At 56.9% G+C, this 16,792-nt stretch overlaps 1 protein-coding gene across 9 annotated transcripts in view; it reads right to left on the reverse strand.

Annotated features, from left to right (window-relative positions):
• MINK1 (misshapen like kinase 1) overlaps window positions 1–16,792 on the reverse strand; it is a 44,376-nt gene that overhangs the window by 12,455 nt on the left and 15,129 nt on the right. For all 9 annotated transcript variants that reach the window (XM_073881586.1, XM_073881582.1, XM_073881581.1 and 6 more), the window contains exons 2-4: window positions 2,832–2,897; window positions 1,117–1,173; window positions 908–1,033 (exon numbers count right to left, since the gene is read on the reverse strand). In XM_073881586.1, coding sequence (XP_073737687.1) covers window positions 908–1,033; window positions 1,117–1,173; window positions 2,832–2,897 — 249 coding nt within the window. The remainder of the gene's footprint in view (window positions 1–907; window positions 1,034–1,116; window positions 1,174–2,831; window positions 2,898–16,792) is intronic.

Raw genomic sequence — 16,792 nt, forward strand, 5'->3', positions numbered from 1 at the left:
AGCCCACATCCGACGCAGAGACCCGCCAGGCGGGAATGCGTACACTTGTACGTGTGAAAAAGGGCATCTGCACACTGCCCATCTGGGCCTGGGCCTCTCCCTCCGGGGGACGGGGTGTCCAGTGCGGCCAGCGCCTAGCCTCTGGTGCTCAGGATCTCCCACTACACACAGCTGGCAGGTTACCCCCCGGAAGTTGTGCTGCCCTTGCTTAGGGCACAGTCTGTGTGTGAGCGCCCTGGAAATGGGGACGTGACTCAGCCCATCTGTGCAGAGTACACACAAGGTGCTCAGTAAGTACCCGTCTGGCAATGGCGGGAGGGGAGACCCAGCATGAGCCCCAAGCCCACCGCCGCGCTCCCTGGCACTCTCTCCCGGGGCTAGGCTTCGGAGCAGGAAGGTCAAGGCTGGGGAATGGGCCCAGGCCCCGGAGGGCACAGACTCTCAGGAATGTTCTGGGCCGGGAGGGAATTTGGGGGAGGCTCAAAGGAGCCACATCAAGCTCTGGTTAGAGGAATCATCCAGAAGGGCTTGTGCTCTGCCCAGAGGGTCCGAGCCCTGCCTCTGCACACAGTATTTGGGGCCATGGCTTCCCCCGGAGCTGTGCGTGAAGGCAGGACTGACGGACTCACCTCCTGCCCTAGCCCTGGCTCAGTGACGATGCCCACCGCCTAGGAAGTATGGGCCGCACACAGTATAAGCTCCTGGTGAGGACAAGGTGCGGGCAAACCCCCAGGACCCCGGGGCCCTCCAGACGCTCCGAGGATAAGAGGCTGCAGCGTGCGAGCCAGGAGGCACTCTGGATTGGGAGGCAGGGAGGCTGTGTAGACTCAGGGAGGGCTGGGGGCCGAGGCTGGCTTGTGGGTGAGCCTGGAAGTAGCGAGGGCTGGGGTGGCGGGGGCCGTCTCACCCAGAGCTGGTCATCATTCCCGGGGGGGCTCTTCTTTATGAAGGCCCCGTAGTAGGTGGCAATGTTGCGGTGGTGAGAGTATTTCTTCAGCATGTTGATCTCCTGTTTGATCTCCTCCTCCTCATCCTAGGGGAATGGGAGGGCTGAGCCCGAGAGCCCCCAGCCCGCCTCAGTGCCCCAGCCCGCCATCTGCCCCCATGGCCCCCTACCTCCGTGACGTCCATGACCTTGATGGCAGCCAGCTGCCCAGTCTTGACGTGCCGACCCTGCGGGACAGAGAGCCGGGCGTGGAGGCTCTGAGTCTGCATCCAGGGACGGCGTGATTCTGGGACAGGCCACGCCCTCTGGCTTTCTGTCTTAGAAAGTGTCCCCATGGTGACTGGACACTTTTTATGGGTCAGTCACAGGGGAAGGCAGAGGCCTCTAAGCACTATGGAGCCTGGACTCCAAGCGCTAAGCTGCATCAAGATGAAGGGTCTCCTCCCTAAAACAGCTTAGGGAGGCGAGGGAGATTCACCTCTGCTCTGGACTTCCCACAGTTTGAAAAATAGAGCAGGGAGTGAAAGGTTCTCTCCGGCCTCTTCCTCTCTCCGGAGGAAGCTGGGGGAAGCTGGGGGAGGCCGGGAGAGGGCTCTGCCTCTCTGACACCTTCTATGCCCACACACTGCCTCGTGTGCCCCTCCCCCCGCCAGGAAGCCTTTCCCAGAATCACCCCCTCCAAGGCTTTTTATTATTATTGGCAGGAAAGAATAGACAGAGTTGGGATTTTAGGGAACTCGGGGAAACCCAGAAGGCTGGACTGGCCTGTCGATGCACTAATGGAAGTAACTTCTAGAGTATGTCCCTGCCATTCTCCCTCCTCCCCCCTCCTCCCTCTGACATTCCCCCAGGAGCCATCCCAGCCTTGGACCAGAGAGTCCAGGCTTCCTGGGGAAGAGTTGGGGGGGGGGGGGCAGCCCGTGGATCATGCTTGTCCTCAGCAGTCACCCAAGACCCCAAGCCCAGAGAAGCAGAACACAGAGCTACTATTTCCACGGCAATGACCCGGCTAGCAATGGGGAGGGGCGCACCTTTCCCCAAAGCGTACAGGGTGGTCCCAGTGACCCAGGAAATGTCCCTGAGATGCAGAGACTGGTGGAAAGGCCTAGCATTGTGTCAGGAGATGCAGAAGGCGGGTGTGCGCCTTGGAGGCCCCAGCTCTGGGGAACATCTAACATGCCGTCTCCCCCTCCTAGTGGGACCCGTGGTCGGGCTGGGTGGGCCAGGCTAAAGCAACAAGCAACAGTCCGGGGCGGCCCGGAGGAGAAGGCCAGAGCTCTGGCTCCAGACCCACTGCAGGCTGGCCCGGGAGCTCGAGAAAACCACTTCCCCTCGGCGACAGGTCCTGGGGCTCCACCAGCGCCAAGGCTGGGCCTCGCTGCAGTCTTGGAAGAAAAGCCAGGGCTGTGCTTGTGGCCTGAGCTCTGCCCTGAGTTCTCGGGTGAGCCCCGACACGCACACGCACAGATATGCACGCATGCACGCACACGGACACACATGTGCACGCACATGGACACGCACAGACACACATGCACACATGTACACGGATACAGACATATGTGCACACACTTGCACACAGATACACGCATGCACATGAATACACACATGAGAACACATAGTCTCTCGCCACTGCCTTCCTGTGCCCCGGCCCACACCCCGCCCGGATCCAGACCTCCTCCTACTGCACCCGGGACTCAGGGAGACTCCACGCACTGGCCAGCAAAAGCACCCCACGTCCTGAGCTTCCTTCCCCCGTTACTTTCGCCCTCCTCCCCTCTCCCGCCCTCCGTCACCTCCCACAGCCCCAGACCTAGGCCCTGCTCCCGCCACCCCTCCTGAGGGCCCCATGGAGGAGCCTCACGCTCCTGCCCCATTAGAGCCTGACCTTGTACACCTGTCCGTACGTTCCATTGCCGACCACTTCCACCAGCTCGAAGATTCCAGCAGGGTCCTGTGGAGAGAGAGAAAGAACAAGGTGTTGGGACTTCGGAACAGAGCGGGGAGAGAGGTATCCCGTCAGATGAGTGAGCACGGGTATATTGGAGTGGGCTTCGGGGGAACCCAGATCCAGCTGTAGTTTTCATGGATCGGCTCAGAGGTCGTGTTCTACAGGAGAAGTCCAAAGAAGGGGAGAGATGACAGCATGGGAGCCCACAGGCAGTGACAAACAGCGTCTGCAGGCTCCGAGTGTGTGCCTCTGGAGCTGGGGTCACCTGTAAACGAGGCAATGCCCATCAAGAGCTTGAGACGGTGCCCGGCACAGAGTGCGTGTGTTCGGTAAAAGATTTTTTTTTAATTTTTTAACTTTTTTAAAGATTTTATGTATTTGACAGAGAGACACAGTGAGAAAGAGAACACAAGCAGGGGGAGTGGGAGAGGGAGAAGCAGCCTTTCCCGCTGAGCAGGAAGCCCGATGTGGGGCTCGATCCCAGGACCCAGGCAGACGCCTAACGACTGAGCCCACCCAGGCGCCCCTGTGAGTTTTTAAAAGCAGGGAGAAGTGGGCGCCTGGGTGGCTCAGATGGTTAAGCGTCTGCCTTCGGCTCAGGTCATGATCCCAGAGTCCTGGGATCGAGTCCCACATTGGGCTTCCTGCTCCTTGGGAGCCTGCTTCTCCCTCTGCTTCTCTCTCTCTCATGAATAAATAAATAAAATCTTAAAAAAAAAAAAAGCAGGGAGGAGGAACGCTAGCAGGGGGCTTGAAATCCAGAAGCCCCCTCCTCCTGTCCCTTTCCCGCTTCTTCACTTCTCTGAGGTCATCCTGAGCCCAAGGGCGGGAGAGCGGTGGACAGAGAGGGCCGCTGGGAGGGGCAGGGGGCTTTCTGGAGCCAGGCGGTGCCAGGAGGAGAGGCTCAAAGGGCTCAGACAAAGCCTCCAAAGAGGCTCACTGCCTGCTGGACCAAGAGCAAGCAGCCAGCACGGCTGCGGGGAGGCCACCCACCCCTCGGCCACCTGCAGGCCTGGCAGGCAGGGGGTGACACCACCCAGAACACTCTCCCCAGGCAGCACCCAGGCCTCTGGGCTGATCATCTGAAAAGTATATAACCTGAAACTCCTTTCTCCCCAATTCTGAAACCCAGCATAGGCTTTCTGGAAAACAAAAGAACCCTTGACTGCTCCTCCATGGCCACCAGCAGCGGAACCTAACCTGGACGGGCCGGATGGCGGGGAGACACCAGCCCGAGGCTGCTGCAGGGTGTCCACACTGGACGCCCCACCATGCTCGCTTTCCCGGCAAGGGGACCTGAAGGCCTGGACACGCAGCCGCCTCCCCTGTACATCCCCTCAGAGCGCACACCACCGCGCACCGAGACCGTGACTTTCCTCGCCCGGAAACTCCCAGAAGAAAGGGCTGGAACCCTCCTTGCTCAGCAGCGTGTCCAGCACCCAGCCTGGGCCCGGCACGCAGTAGCCTGAGAACAGCCCACACCTGCTCTGGGGAAGCCGTGAGGGAAGGTGCCGAGGGGCTCCCTCCTCGTGCTCCCCAGGGGACTGGGCTGACCCGGCCAAGCTCCAGCTGAAATTACCCAACAAAAACACGCCGATGACAAAACCACCTTGAGCAGGTCTAACAAAACAGTACGCCCCCCAGGAAAGGGAGAAAGTGTCACTGCACAGGGACCGATGGGAGTGGCTGGGAGCCTGGACCCAGTTCTCATCTGCCTGCAGGACCCTAGCCCCCCCAGAAGGGCTCAGCCTCTTGGGGGCCTCTGAGCTCGGCCTGTTGGGCAGTCCTTTGTTATGTCTACTCCGCTTTTTCCGAGGTGGACGTCCACCTTGGGACAGGGACTTGTGGTTGTGAATTTTGGGGTGCTCCTCACGTAACAGAGAAGGAGGATGGGCCTGGGGGTCCTAACCATGCACAGCCAGCCCCTCGAATCAGCACGGACAGTTTCTCTGATCTCAGACCCGAACCCACCTCCTCCTCAGATGTGTGGGAGATGCTGGGGGAAGAAAGCAATCCTTGGGGTCAAACGCAATCTCCAGGTTCAGCTCCGGGTTCAGCTCTCCTGACCTGCAAACCAGGATGGCACGGCGCACCTCCTGGGAAGGGCTTTCCAGAGAACGGAGCCGGGACCAGGCCTGTGACGGGCATTGCGGTGCCCGGCCCCCTGCACAGAACATGGGACCATTTCCACACCTGTTGCCTGTCCCTTCTTCCCTCCAGACGGACCCATTTGGCTTCCTCTCAATCCCGGGGCGCCCCCGCTCCCGGCTCGTGCCTCACCATGCCTCCGTCCATGGCCCAAGGTCACCCTCCTGACCTTCCTCTTGTGCCCAGAGCCGGCCCGACCCCTGGCGGCTCACAGAGGAGTCCCAACACCTCAGGCTGATATTCAAAGTTGCCCCATTGTTAACCAACCAATAAATATTTTCTGAGTGAGTGTCTACACCCACCCTGGGCCCACCTAGGCCCTAATCAGGGGAAATCTGTAAGGCAACTTTCTCTTCTTTCATTTACCTGGTAAACATTTATTGAGCACCAACTGGGTGACAACTCAATTAGGTGCAAACAGAGCTCAACAATACATGAGAAACCTGGAAGGTCCAGGACAGACCTTGAGATTTACAGGCCAAGTACCCCAATGCAGACAGGTGGCGGTACAGGATTTTTTGCCAAAAGAGCGAGCGAAGGCCCTCGAGGCATCGAGAAGCTGCCAAGAAGAGTGGGAGCCCCTGGAGAGTAGCCTTCTAGGGGGTCTTGGGCATCAGCTGTGTCCTGAGCAAACATTTAAGTGTTTGTCCTGCTCACACACACAGAGAGGGGCTGGGACTGGGTGGAAGGTCCGTTTCGTGGCTTCAGGGACAGACTGAAGCAGGCGGGGCACGTCGGGTGGGCTCCTGGAGGAGACAGTGCGAATGGAGCCGGGCTCTGCAGGCTGGGTCGGCGGTCAGCTAGCACCAGGAAAGTGAGAGCAAGGGGGGCCGGGCGGGGGATGGCAGTTTGGTCGGGACGTTGCATTTGTGATGTCAGGGGACGTCAGGCGGTTAGAAACGAGGGTCTGAAGACAGAGACTGAGAGTGGACACAGGAGACAGATATACAGGGAAGGACGAACACAGGAGCCGGCCTCTTGGGAACAGCCCTGTGCTGCGTGCCGGACAGCAGGTCAGACAGACAGCAGGACACACAGCACGGGGGAGAGCACCACTGGCCCCAGGGGGCTGCAGCCGGGAGAGGGCTGGAGGGGCCTCGTTGGGGCAGAAGTGGGGCCCACAGGCACAGTGCCCTCTGGGGAAGCCAGGCTGAGCGGAGGGGAATCAGATGATGGGGCAGCGGGGTCAGACAGAGGGTTTCCAAAACAGGAAGGTCTCCCCTGCCCGTGGAAGGGAAGACGACAAAAAGCCAGGAGATGGAGGACCCCTGCCAAATCGACTTCTTAGCCTGAACATAAACTGCATCCCCTGTGGGGTCACGGTAGCAATTTGGTGTACGTCTGGTTTCTCCCATCCGCGCAACTGGCGGTCCAGAAGGCCCCGTTCAAATGCTCATATTTATGCACGGCTCTGACCTCGCATGCGCCCTTCGGACATGTGCCTGTCCACGTGCTCGGTGGCTCTCTCCGCACATGCGCCCAGCGCCGGGACAATGTGCTGGAAGCATCCTCCAGCTCTTCCTCCAGCTGCTCGAACTCTGTCATTAGCCGCCGGGGTCCCATCCAGCCCGACGCCAGGAAGTGGGAAGGGGTGGGGACAAGGCTGCAGACAACTAATGGGAGGAGGGAGAGGGCAGGAGGGACTGGTCTGTTGAGGCAAGGAGGAAGATGAGGGAGCCCCAGGAGCAGCCGGCGGCCCTGACGTCACGGACCACATCGGCGGGAAGATCATCTGCTACTCGGGACTGGGGGCCTGAATGAGGTCGAAAAGCTGGGGAAGAGATGTCTTCAGGACACACGAGGATCACTCGGGAAGACGCTCCTGGGATCTGGCTCCCAGGATTCCGGATGCAGCACGCAGGTCTGGGGTGAGGAACAGATTCCCCATCGTCCTCCCTGGGTGATTCTACTGTGGGTCAGTCGATGGACCCACTTAGAGAAACTCTGCACTTCAGGGGGGTACTGACAGGTGAGTGGGGTGCGGACCTCTGCAGAACGGTGATCAACTGCTGTCCTCCTGTAACAGCCCCACAGCCCCTCCATCCTCACACTCAACTCACACCCGTTTTTCTCTATGTTCACGTGCTGACCCCGCCCAACGATGACCTTTTCCCGTCTGAGCCAAATCCTGTTTGTTTCAGGAAGTCTTCCCAAGCTGTCCCACCCATGAATGCCAACCTCGGTTTCACGTATCAACCTCACAGTGGAGACTGTGCAATTGAGCTTCTCAAGAATAGGACCACGTGGAGACGTGCTTTTCTTTAAATCATCTGAGAGTAAGACAAAGTTGTCGACTCTTGCCACTTCTATTCAGTGTTATGCTGGTGGCTCTACTCAGCATCATCAGGAAAGAAAAAGGAATAAATGCAGGCATCTAGGTTGGAAAAGAAGAAGGAAAACTCTCTCTGTGTGCACATGACACAATCATGTGCACAGAAAAATCCTAAGAAATGTACTAAAAATCCGCGAGAACAAGTCAATGAGTTCAGCAAGGTTGCAGAATGCAAGATTAATGAACAAAAACCAACCCTGTATCTATGTACGACAATGACTAATCCAAAAATGAAATTAAGAAAACAATCCCATTTACAGTAGCATCCAAAAGAATACATTTAACTACAGAAGTGTCAGACGGGGACACCGAAAACTAGAAACATTGTTGGAACAAGTTAAAGACCTAAGTACATGGACAGATTTCCCATGTTCATGGATCAGAAGACTTAATACTGTTAGTATCTACAGATTCAGTGCACTTCTATCAATCCCACTGGGCATTTTTGCAGAAATTGACAAGTTTATCCTAAACATCATATGGAAATGCAAGGGATCCAGGAGAAACAAACAATCTTAAAAAAGAAGAACAAAGTTGGAGGACTCACACTTCCTGATTTCAAAACTTACTGCAAAGCGACAGTAATCAAAACAGCGTGAGAGTGGCATAATGACAGACATCTGGATCAATGACTAGAATGGAGAATCCAAAAATCAACTCTTTAATTTGTGGTCAACTGATTTTCGACAAGAATACCAAGGCATTCAAGTCTTTTCAACAAATGGTGCTGGGACAACTGAGTATCCACATGCAAAAGAATGAAGTTGGATCCCTACCTTGTACCGTATAAAATTTTAACTCAATATGGATCACAGACCTAAAAATGTAAGGGCTAAAATCATAGAATCTTTTCTCTCCCGCCCCCTAAAACCATGGAAATCTTTTTTTTTAAGATTTTATTTATTTATTTGACAGAGAGAATGAGAGAGAGAGAGAGAGAGAGAGTTGGATCAGAGAGAGAAGCAGACTCCCTGCTGAGCAGGGAGCCCAATGAGGGACTCGATCCCAGGACTCCAGGATCATGACCTGAGCCGAAGGCAGTCGCTTAACCAACTGAGTCACCCAGGCGCCCAAAACCATGGAAATCTTAAAAGAAAGCACAGAAGTAAATCTTCATTACCTTGGATCAGGCAGTGGTTTCTTACAAAGGACGCAAAAGCATAAACCACAAAAGAAAAAAAAAACATAAGTTGAATTTCCTCAAAATTTAAAACTTTTGTGCTTTGAAGGACACCAAGAAGAAAGTGAAAAGACAACCCACATAATGAGAGAAAACATTTTAAATTATATATCAGATAAGGGACTTGTATCCAGAATATAAAAAGGACTCCTTAAGGACAAAATAACAATAAAAAGACAAACCAATTAATTAAAAAATGGGCAAAGGATCTGAATAGACATCTCTCTGAGGATATACAGTGGCCTAATAAGCACACGAAAAGGTGGACGTTATTAGTCACGAGGGAAATTCGAACCCAAACCACACAAGATCCCACGTCACGGCCACTAAGACGGCTCTCCTGTCACAAGGACAGGCACTGACAAGCTCCGGGAGGAGGTGGGGAACTCGGAGCCCTTGTGCACCGCTGGGGGAATGTAAGATGGCGCAGCCACTTTGGGAAACAGTGTGGCAGTTCCTGAGAATGTAGGACCGAGAGTTATCACGTGATGCAGCAACTAGATGCCCAGGAGAACTGAAAACATAGTATGCACCAAAATCCGTACATGCAGCGCTCACCGCCACATTAGTCACTGCCGCCCAAGAGCAGTGGTAACCCAAATGTCCATCAACCGGTGGATGCAAAAATGCGCTCTATCCACATGACGGGGTATTATTTGGCAATGAACGGGCATGAAGCATGGACACACGCTAAAACACCAGATGAACCTGGAAAACATGCTAAGTGAAAGAAGCCCATCAAAAGGCCACATGTTGGCATGCCTGGGTGGTTCAGTCGGTTAAGCGTCTGCCTTCGGCTCAGGTCATGATCTTGGGGTCCTGGGATCGAGCCCTGCATCGGGCTCCCTGCTTAGCGGGGAGTCTGCTTCTCCCTCTCCCTGCTCTTGTGCTCTCTCTCGCTCTCAAATAAATAAAAGTCTAGGAGCACCTGGGTGGCTCAGATGGTTGGGTGTCTGCCTTTGGCTCAGGTCATGATCCCACGGTTCCTGCTCAGCAGGGAGACTGCTTGTGCTCTGTCTCTCTCTTTCTCATCTGAATAAATAAAATCTTAATAAATAAAACAGTAGTGGTTTCCAGTGCTGGGGGGCGGGGGGGATGGTAGTAACTGCAGGGGGTACCGGGTTTTGCTTGGGGCCGATGAAAATGTCCCAACCCTGGATAGTGGTGACAGTCAGTCTGTGAGCACACTACAGTCCACTCTACTGAAGTGTGTGCTATGTGAATTATAGATCAATAAAGCTGTTATTAAAAATGATAATCCAGGGGCACCAGGATGGGTCTGTCAGGAGAGCATGTGACTCTGGATCTCAGGGTTGTGAGTTTAAGCTCCACGTCAGGCGTACTGGTTACTTAACAAAAAAAAAACAAAAAAAATCAAAGAAAGAAAAATAATGCTAAGAGTAGCTCCCATAGCTCTCAATAAAGTATTTTGATTAGTGACAGTCTCCATACCAAGAAAGCGACCCTACAAACATGGAAGGGAGCCCCCAAAGTGCTTTTGGTCTATTAACACATATGAAAACGTCCTCAGCCAAACACAGAAAATGATCAAATACAGCCACTTATAGGATTAAGAGTTAGGGAATTTGGTTTCTATTTTTGGCTCTGCTGCTAAGAGGCTGTGTGTTTGGGGGCAAGTCACTTAACCTCCCTGGGTTCCCTTTCAACAGGATGAGAAGACTTTCCGGCTCTCAGTCTCTGGCTGTCAATGCTCTGGTCCACACCCCACGAAGCTGCCAACCTCGGGGCTGGCGTCCTCACGGCCGAGCCATGTGTCAGGAAGACAGCAGTGATTAGAAAAGTCTCCCTTTGTGGTAAGGATGCAGTGTCCCATCGGCTGCTTATGTTTTCGGGGAGTCCAGGATGACACGCAGACTTATGACTGTGTGGGGCACGGGCACCCCCAGCACTGCAGCGGTCAAGGGTCAATGTACTTTTGCTGCATGGGGAGTGTGTAGGGCGACGGTCTATGCCGCCCTCTGTCACTCCCGAGAGCTTCTGGACCGAAGCGTTTGCATACATTACAGCTTTAGAAAGTCTCCAGTGGACAGAAAAGACACTGGACTTCGTGACTGATGAGCGGGGCTGGGAGACAAGAACCAGACCCCCTCGGGGAGGTCTGCTGCCGGCCCAGCCGGGTTCCAGGGCACTGTGCCCGCCGCTGCGTGGCATCCGTACAGCCCACAAGCACGTGTGTTCACACATGAGGAGGCAGCCGCGGTGCCAGGGCCATGTGTCCCACACCGGGTGACACCCCGCGCACACACTCGGGACGTGGCCCCTCAGCCCGTCTCCTCCCAGCACCAGGTGCGTCTCTGAGTGCACGCGAGCTCCTCAGCTCCCTTAAATCGCCCTTTAAAGACTTCGCAGAGTCAGTGACCCCAGCTACAGCCCCAGGACCCCTCCAGCCTCGGGCGCAGGCCGGGGGCCCGACAAACGTCAGGAAGCGACAGTGGGGCCCAGCACCGGGGTCCTTCCCAAGGTGCCGACTCACCCCTTGGTCACCGGCTCTGCTGGCCAGGAGAGAGCCGGGCGCGCCCCAGCCTTGGCTCTTTCTCCCCTGCTCCGCGGGCCTTCGAGGGGCTCCCGGGCCTCCCACAGCTCCCACCGGAGCAAGGACAAGGGGGAAAGGACGAGCAGAACTCTGATGACCAGCAAGGCAGCCAGTCTGGGGCGGGGGGCCCAGCACCAGCTGACACCTTCCTTTCTCTTCCCGGAAGCCCGGAGCCATTTACTGCAGCAGCGGGACAGGCTGAGGAGAGGTTCAGCGTGACGGCTGTGACCACCTCTCAAGAGAAAACGCACCACCAGTCGGTTCACGTGGGGCTCAGGCTGCGATGCCGTGGCGGGGGCGGCGGGGCGCGTCGGAGACACTAACTGAAGCTCGGGCTCTCAGGGGCAGAGGGCTGGGGCCATAGGGCAAGGGGTAGACAGACTAGCATGGGGGGTCCCATCTAGGGACCTAGAAAGGGACAGGAAGGGGGCCCCTGGGGGGCTCAGTTGTTAAGCGTCTGCCTTGGGCTGAGGTCATGATCCCAGGGTCCCGGGATCGAGCCCCACATCAGGCTCCCTGCTCGGCAGGAAGCCTGCGTCTCCCTCTCCCACTCCCCCTGCTTGTGTTCCCTCTCTCGCTGTGTATCTCTCTGTCAAATAAATAAATAAAATCTTTAAAAAAAAAAGGCACAGGAGGGCTCCGGGTCCCCTGCAGTCTGGGAGCAAAGGGGTGGGTGGCAAACGGGCAAAGGGGGGCAAGCACCTTAGGGTAGGGGTGACATTTCCTGGAAGCGGCCCACACCTCGCAGGGTTGAACCCTGGGCTCCGGTCCCCTTCCACTGACAACAGGCCTCCTCCGGTGTCTTTCCCGTGTCTGGGAAGCGGGGGGCACTCCCACCATGTCTGCTCTGCCTGCAGATGGAACCCCCGGGCTGTAAAAGGTTTTGTGAAGTACGTTAATGATGCAAACTGTTATTTCCAATGTTAGCCACAGCCTTTCTAACTGCCTGTCACACAGGGCCTCCTTAAACCCCGGCTCTGCCTTCTAGGAGCTTCTAAGTCAGACACCAGCACAGAGAGGAGGGTGGACGCGCTGACAAGTCGCCTGTGCCACAGCGGGACAAGGAGGTACCATGGGAAACAGAACCCCAGCTTTTCTGCTGACCTGTGGGCCTTTTTTTTTTTTTTTTAAGATTTTATTTATTTATTTGACACAGAGAGACACAGTGAGAAAGGGAACACAAGCAGGGGGAGTGGGAGAGGGAGAAGCAGACTCCCCGCGGAGCAGGGAGCCCGATGCGGGGCTCGATCCCAGGGCCCTGGGATCACGACCTGAGCCGAAGGCAGTCGCTTAACCAACTGAGCCAACCAGGCGCCCCTAGATTTTATTTTTTAAAAGTAAGCTCTAGGGCGCCTGGGTGGCTCAGTTGGTTAAGCGACTGCCTTCGGCTCAGGTCATGATCCTGGAGTCCCGGGATCGAGTCCCACATCGGGCTCCCTGCTCAGCGGGGAGTCTGCTTCTCCCTCTGACCCTCTTCCCTCTCGTGCTCTCTATCTCTCATTCTCTCTCTCTCAAATAAATAAATAAAATCTTTATGGACCCTTGGAGCTCTGAAAATAAGTAAGCTCTACACCCAACGTGGGGCTTGAAGTCACAACCCCAGGTCAAGAGTCACTGCCCTTCCGATGGAGCCGGCAGGGTGCCCCCTCTCCCCTCCCCCCACCGCGGGTCTTAGAGTTACAGAATTTCAGAGCTCCAAGGGTCCATCCACTCAGAATTCCCAAGAGATTCTAGAAGGCTCCGGAGTGGCAGAAAGCAGACCTGTAAGGCCCAGGGAGAGGGGTGGGGGAGGGCGGGTCTGTCCTGAGCTGCAGGCCCACAGTGATTACTCACTGGGATGTGCCCTGGCAGGTCCCACTGCTGTAGGCAGGGCCCAGAGGTGCCACCCTGCCCTGGACAGGAAGCGGGGCTGCGGGGGTGGGACAAGGGCTCTGCAGAAGAACCTGTGGCAGACAGACAAACAGACGAGGAAGGGACTCTAGGGGGAGAGTGGGGAGCCGTGGTCCACAGAGGGGCCCAACGAGGGCAGCGCAGTAGATCCCTGAGCCATGCAACCCTTGGACCCGGGAGAACCTGGGAGAACCTGGGGGAGCTGGGGGGAGCCTGGGCGAGCAGGCTGCCAGGGCCCAGGTACTGAGACTGGGCTGGGCACAGCGGCCCTCTGCCCGCCTCCCAGGGGGGAGAAAATAGGTCCGTTTGCCTGAGCTCTCCCCATGACCCCGAAGGCCCACAAAGAGGGGAAGAGGGGCAAAGGCCGTGGGGTACCAAGGTCCAGGCTGGAGATGGGCCCTCACCCTCCCTGGAGCGAGGCACCCGCGGCCTCAGAGCCACCCCCACGACCCCAGCAGCCTACGTGCCAACACAGTGGCTGCCAAGCACAGGCAGCTTCGGAACCGCCCTCAGTCCCATCGCCAACCACAGGACTCCCTCAAAGCTACGAAGCCGAAGCCGAAGCCGAAGCCGAAGCCGAAGCCGAAGCCGAAGCCGAAGCCGAAGCCGGGGGCCAGGCAGGGGCGAGGCTGAGGGGCGGGGCTGACAGCTCTGCCGGACAGTCCAGGTCCCACGGGGACACGTGAGGACACGCAGAGCCGCAGAGGGGGCAGAAGCCCGGGAGAGGGGTGGCCGTGTAGCCATCCTCCAATGAGCCGGGAGCAGCCCGAGGCCTTGTGCGCCGGCAAGACCAAGAGAACTCCGCAGGTGTGCAGGTGTGGGGAAGTGTGCGGGTGCACGCGGAGGAGGGGACTGGATGCAGGCCAGCGCACGAAGTGGCAGGAGTCTCATCTGATCACCTCCTCCTACTGGCCCAGCAGACACCAGGTGGCCTCCCCCGCAGGAGGCAGGCCCCCCGGGGAACCCAGATGTGCCCCATGCCCGCGGCGACCTGGGGTGGGGGGAGTGTGCCTGCCCCGTTCCTACCCAGGGAAGCAGGCTCCAAGCCAAAGCACAGAGGACATGCTCCCGGTGAGGAAGGAAGCCCGCCCAGGAGAGGGGCACCAACCCCCCATCGGCTGCCCCGTCCGGTAGTAACTAAAACCTGCAAAAACTCCTTCCCCCGTGTTCTCGGGCTGCACTCAGCTCGGGCCCAGCCCTGCCTCCCACGCTGGGGCTGCGGGGGCTGCGGGGCCTGCGGGGGCTGCGGGGGCTGCGGGGCCCTCGGATTCCTGGGATTCCAGTTCCCCGGGAAAGGCTGGCCCTCGGTGGGTGGCTACCTGTGCTTTCAGGTGCGGACAGAAGGAACCGGGAAAGGTTTCTGTGCTGGGGGGAGGAACAGTTTCTGAATCTCTCCTCCAGAAGGACACACACACGTGACCTGGACTCGCACGCACACAGAGGGAGAAACAGGTCCAGACACGACACACGCACGAACACAAGTTCCACTCTGATGGGAAACCAGTGTGAGCAGCGAGGAGGTGGGAGGCCCCTGCCGCCTCCAGGCCCAGGTTCCCCACAGACCGACGGTGGCCTCAGACAGGGGCCCGGCCTCAGACCCTCAGAGCAGGCCCGGGCAGGAGGAGCGCGGTGTCCAAGCGGCCCTAGACGGAGCCTGGGGGGAAGGGCAGGGGAAGTCAGTAGCGGGAGGGAGGGAGGGGAGGAGAAGAGGGGCCAGAACTCCAGCAGTGGTGCAGGTTCTAAAATGGCCACAAGCAAGGCAGGGGACAGATGGTCCCTTTCTGCAGCTGAGCTGGAGAAGTGGGGAAAGGGAAAAGAATAAACATCAGCACAGTCAGAAATTTAAAAATAAACCCCAAACCCTAAAAGATAAACAGCTTGTGTCTGAGGTTCCACCTGCCTCCAGAGCGTTCTGGGGGAGAGACAGGGGGCAGGCCTCAGAGGACAGCCCCCGGCCTCGGCGGTCCGGCCTCACCCCTGCCAGGAGCCGCCTCCCAAGTCTTCCCTCAGCCTCAGCCTCAGGGACTGTGCTTTTCAAGTGTCACAAGCTGTGGAGCGGTCTGACCTTGGCCCGGCCACGGAACCATCCGTGGCCGGCGGAATCCCCTCTGTCACCTCATGCTGGGGGGCCACCACAGCCAACACCCAAACGTCCGGCACTCCACAGTCACCATGTCATTTGCACCTCAGACCTACAGGGAAACCAGGCAGGACTTGTCAACCCATTTCACAGATGAGAAAAACCAAGGCTCTAAGGACTTAAATCTTTGCTGCGGTGCAGTTGGGACTCACGCGCTCATGGCAAATCCCAGGGGGCTTCCTGTGGCCCATGCCACGCTGTCCCCCATGCCACGCTGTCCCCCACCCCACAGTGCTCTGCCCACCCCCAGAGATTTCATTTGCCATCTGCAGGCCAAAGAGGCTCTTCCTCAGGCTCAGATCCAACCGCCTTCCAGCTGATCTCCCAGGTGTGGCTCATCTGGAGCCTTGCCAACCCCACCTCGGGGTCATTTGTTTCTTGCTGGGGCGGAGGCGGAGGCAGAGGGGCCCTGCACACCCCTGGACTTTTCCGGGCTCTTCTAACTCACCACACCCTTGCTCACCGTTGAGGCTCTGCACCTGCTGTTCACTCCTCCAAGCACACCGCTCCCCGCCCCGGAGCTGCGGGCCATGCCCATCCTCCAGGACACTTCCCTGACTGACCACCTGCTCCCACAGGACACTTCTGTGGCACAATCATGTTCTTGTGATTAAGTCTTTAACTGTCTCCTCTGCTAGGCTGTTCTTAGGGGTCAGGGCCACATTCAGAACCTGTCTGTTGAATGAATATAGAAAAGAAAGAAAGCTGGTGTTCTCTGGGAAAGCCTTCCATCCTCCCCAGTGCAATCAATGATTTCTAACACTAGTTTTGGGTTTATCTCCATACTTCCCAAGTAATCCATGAATATTCACTGAAAAGCTAAGTACTAAAGCAGCTGCTAAAAGTTTATCCCTTTTTGTCATGTGAATCGGTGCCCTGTAATTTATATGTGTGGTGATTATGTATCTCTAGAAAGTGGACTTTGTTAAAGCGGCGAACTCCTATACAGTTGGCAAAACCCAAACAAGAACGTGATTCTTTTAAGTAGACTCCACACCCAACGTGGGGCTTGAACTCACAACCTTGAGATTACAGAGTTGCACATTCGCTCTACCGACTGAGCCAGCCAGGCGCCCCCAAACGAGAACATTAATAAGGATCCAAAGAGTGTGGGAAGCCAGCAGGCAAGAAGAGATCCAGGGCTAGCGTCCTGGAGGCGAAAGGAGAAAGAAGCAGGCAGAGGCTGGGCTGGGTGAGACGGGCAGGGACGCCACAGCCCAGCGGGAGCGCGTGGAGCAGACCGGGCTGGTGCGTATGCACCACTGAGACCCACAAGGCCTGGCACCCGTCCGAAGCCTCCATGTGAAGGGGGCAAACCAGCAGGTCACTTCACCTCGGACCCCCTTCTCCTTGTCTACCCAATCCCGTCACAAGAATTCTTGGAGGTGAAAACAATGTGAAATCCACTAAGTGTACAAATTTGCACAGAATCATTACGAAGAGACTGCGTCCCAGAGAGCAAGGGAAAACTGTCGAAAGGTGACTTATTAACACTGTTGGTGTCTCCGGGATTTAGGGTGGAGAGTGGCGACACAGGAGAGGAGAAACCAGTCAAAAGCAGAACCGAGTGTAGGACAGATGAGAGATGGCGGGCGGCGGGCAGACTGAGGGCCCTGGAGGCAGGGCTGAGAGGGGTGGGGGGGGGAGGGCTGTC

The sequence above is a fragment of the Callorhinus ursinus genome, unplaced genomic scaffold (genome assembly GCF_003265705.2).
Source record: "Callorhinus ursinus isolate GAN/ISIS: 27379988/994484 unplaced genomic scaffold, GSC_fseal_2.0 scaffold43, whole genome shotgun sequence".
Taxonomy (NCBI): Eukaryota; Metazoa; Chordata; class Mammalia; order Carnivora; family Otariidae; genus Callorhinus; species Callorhinus ursinus.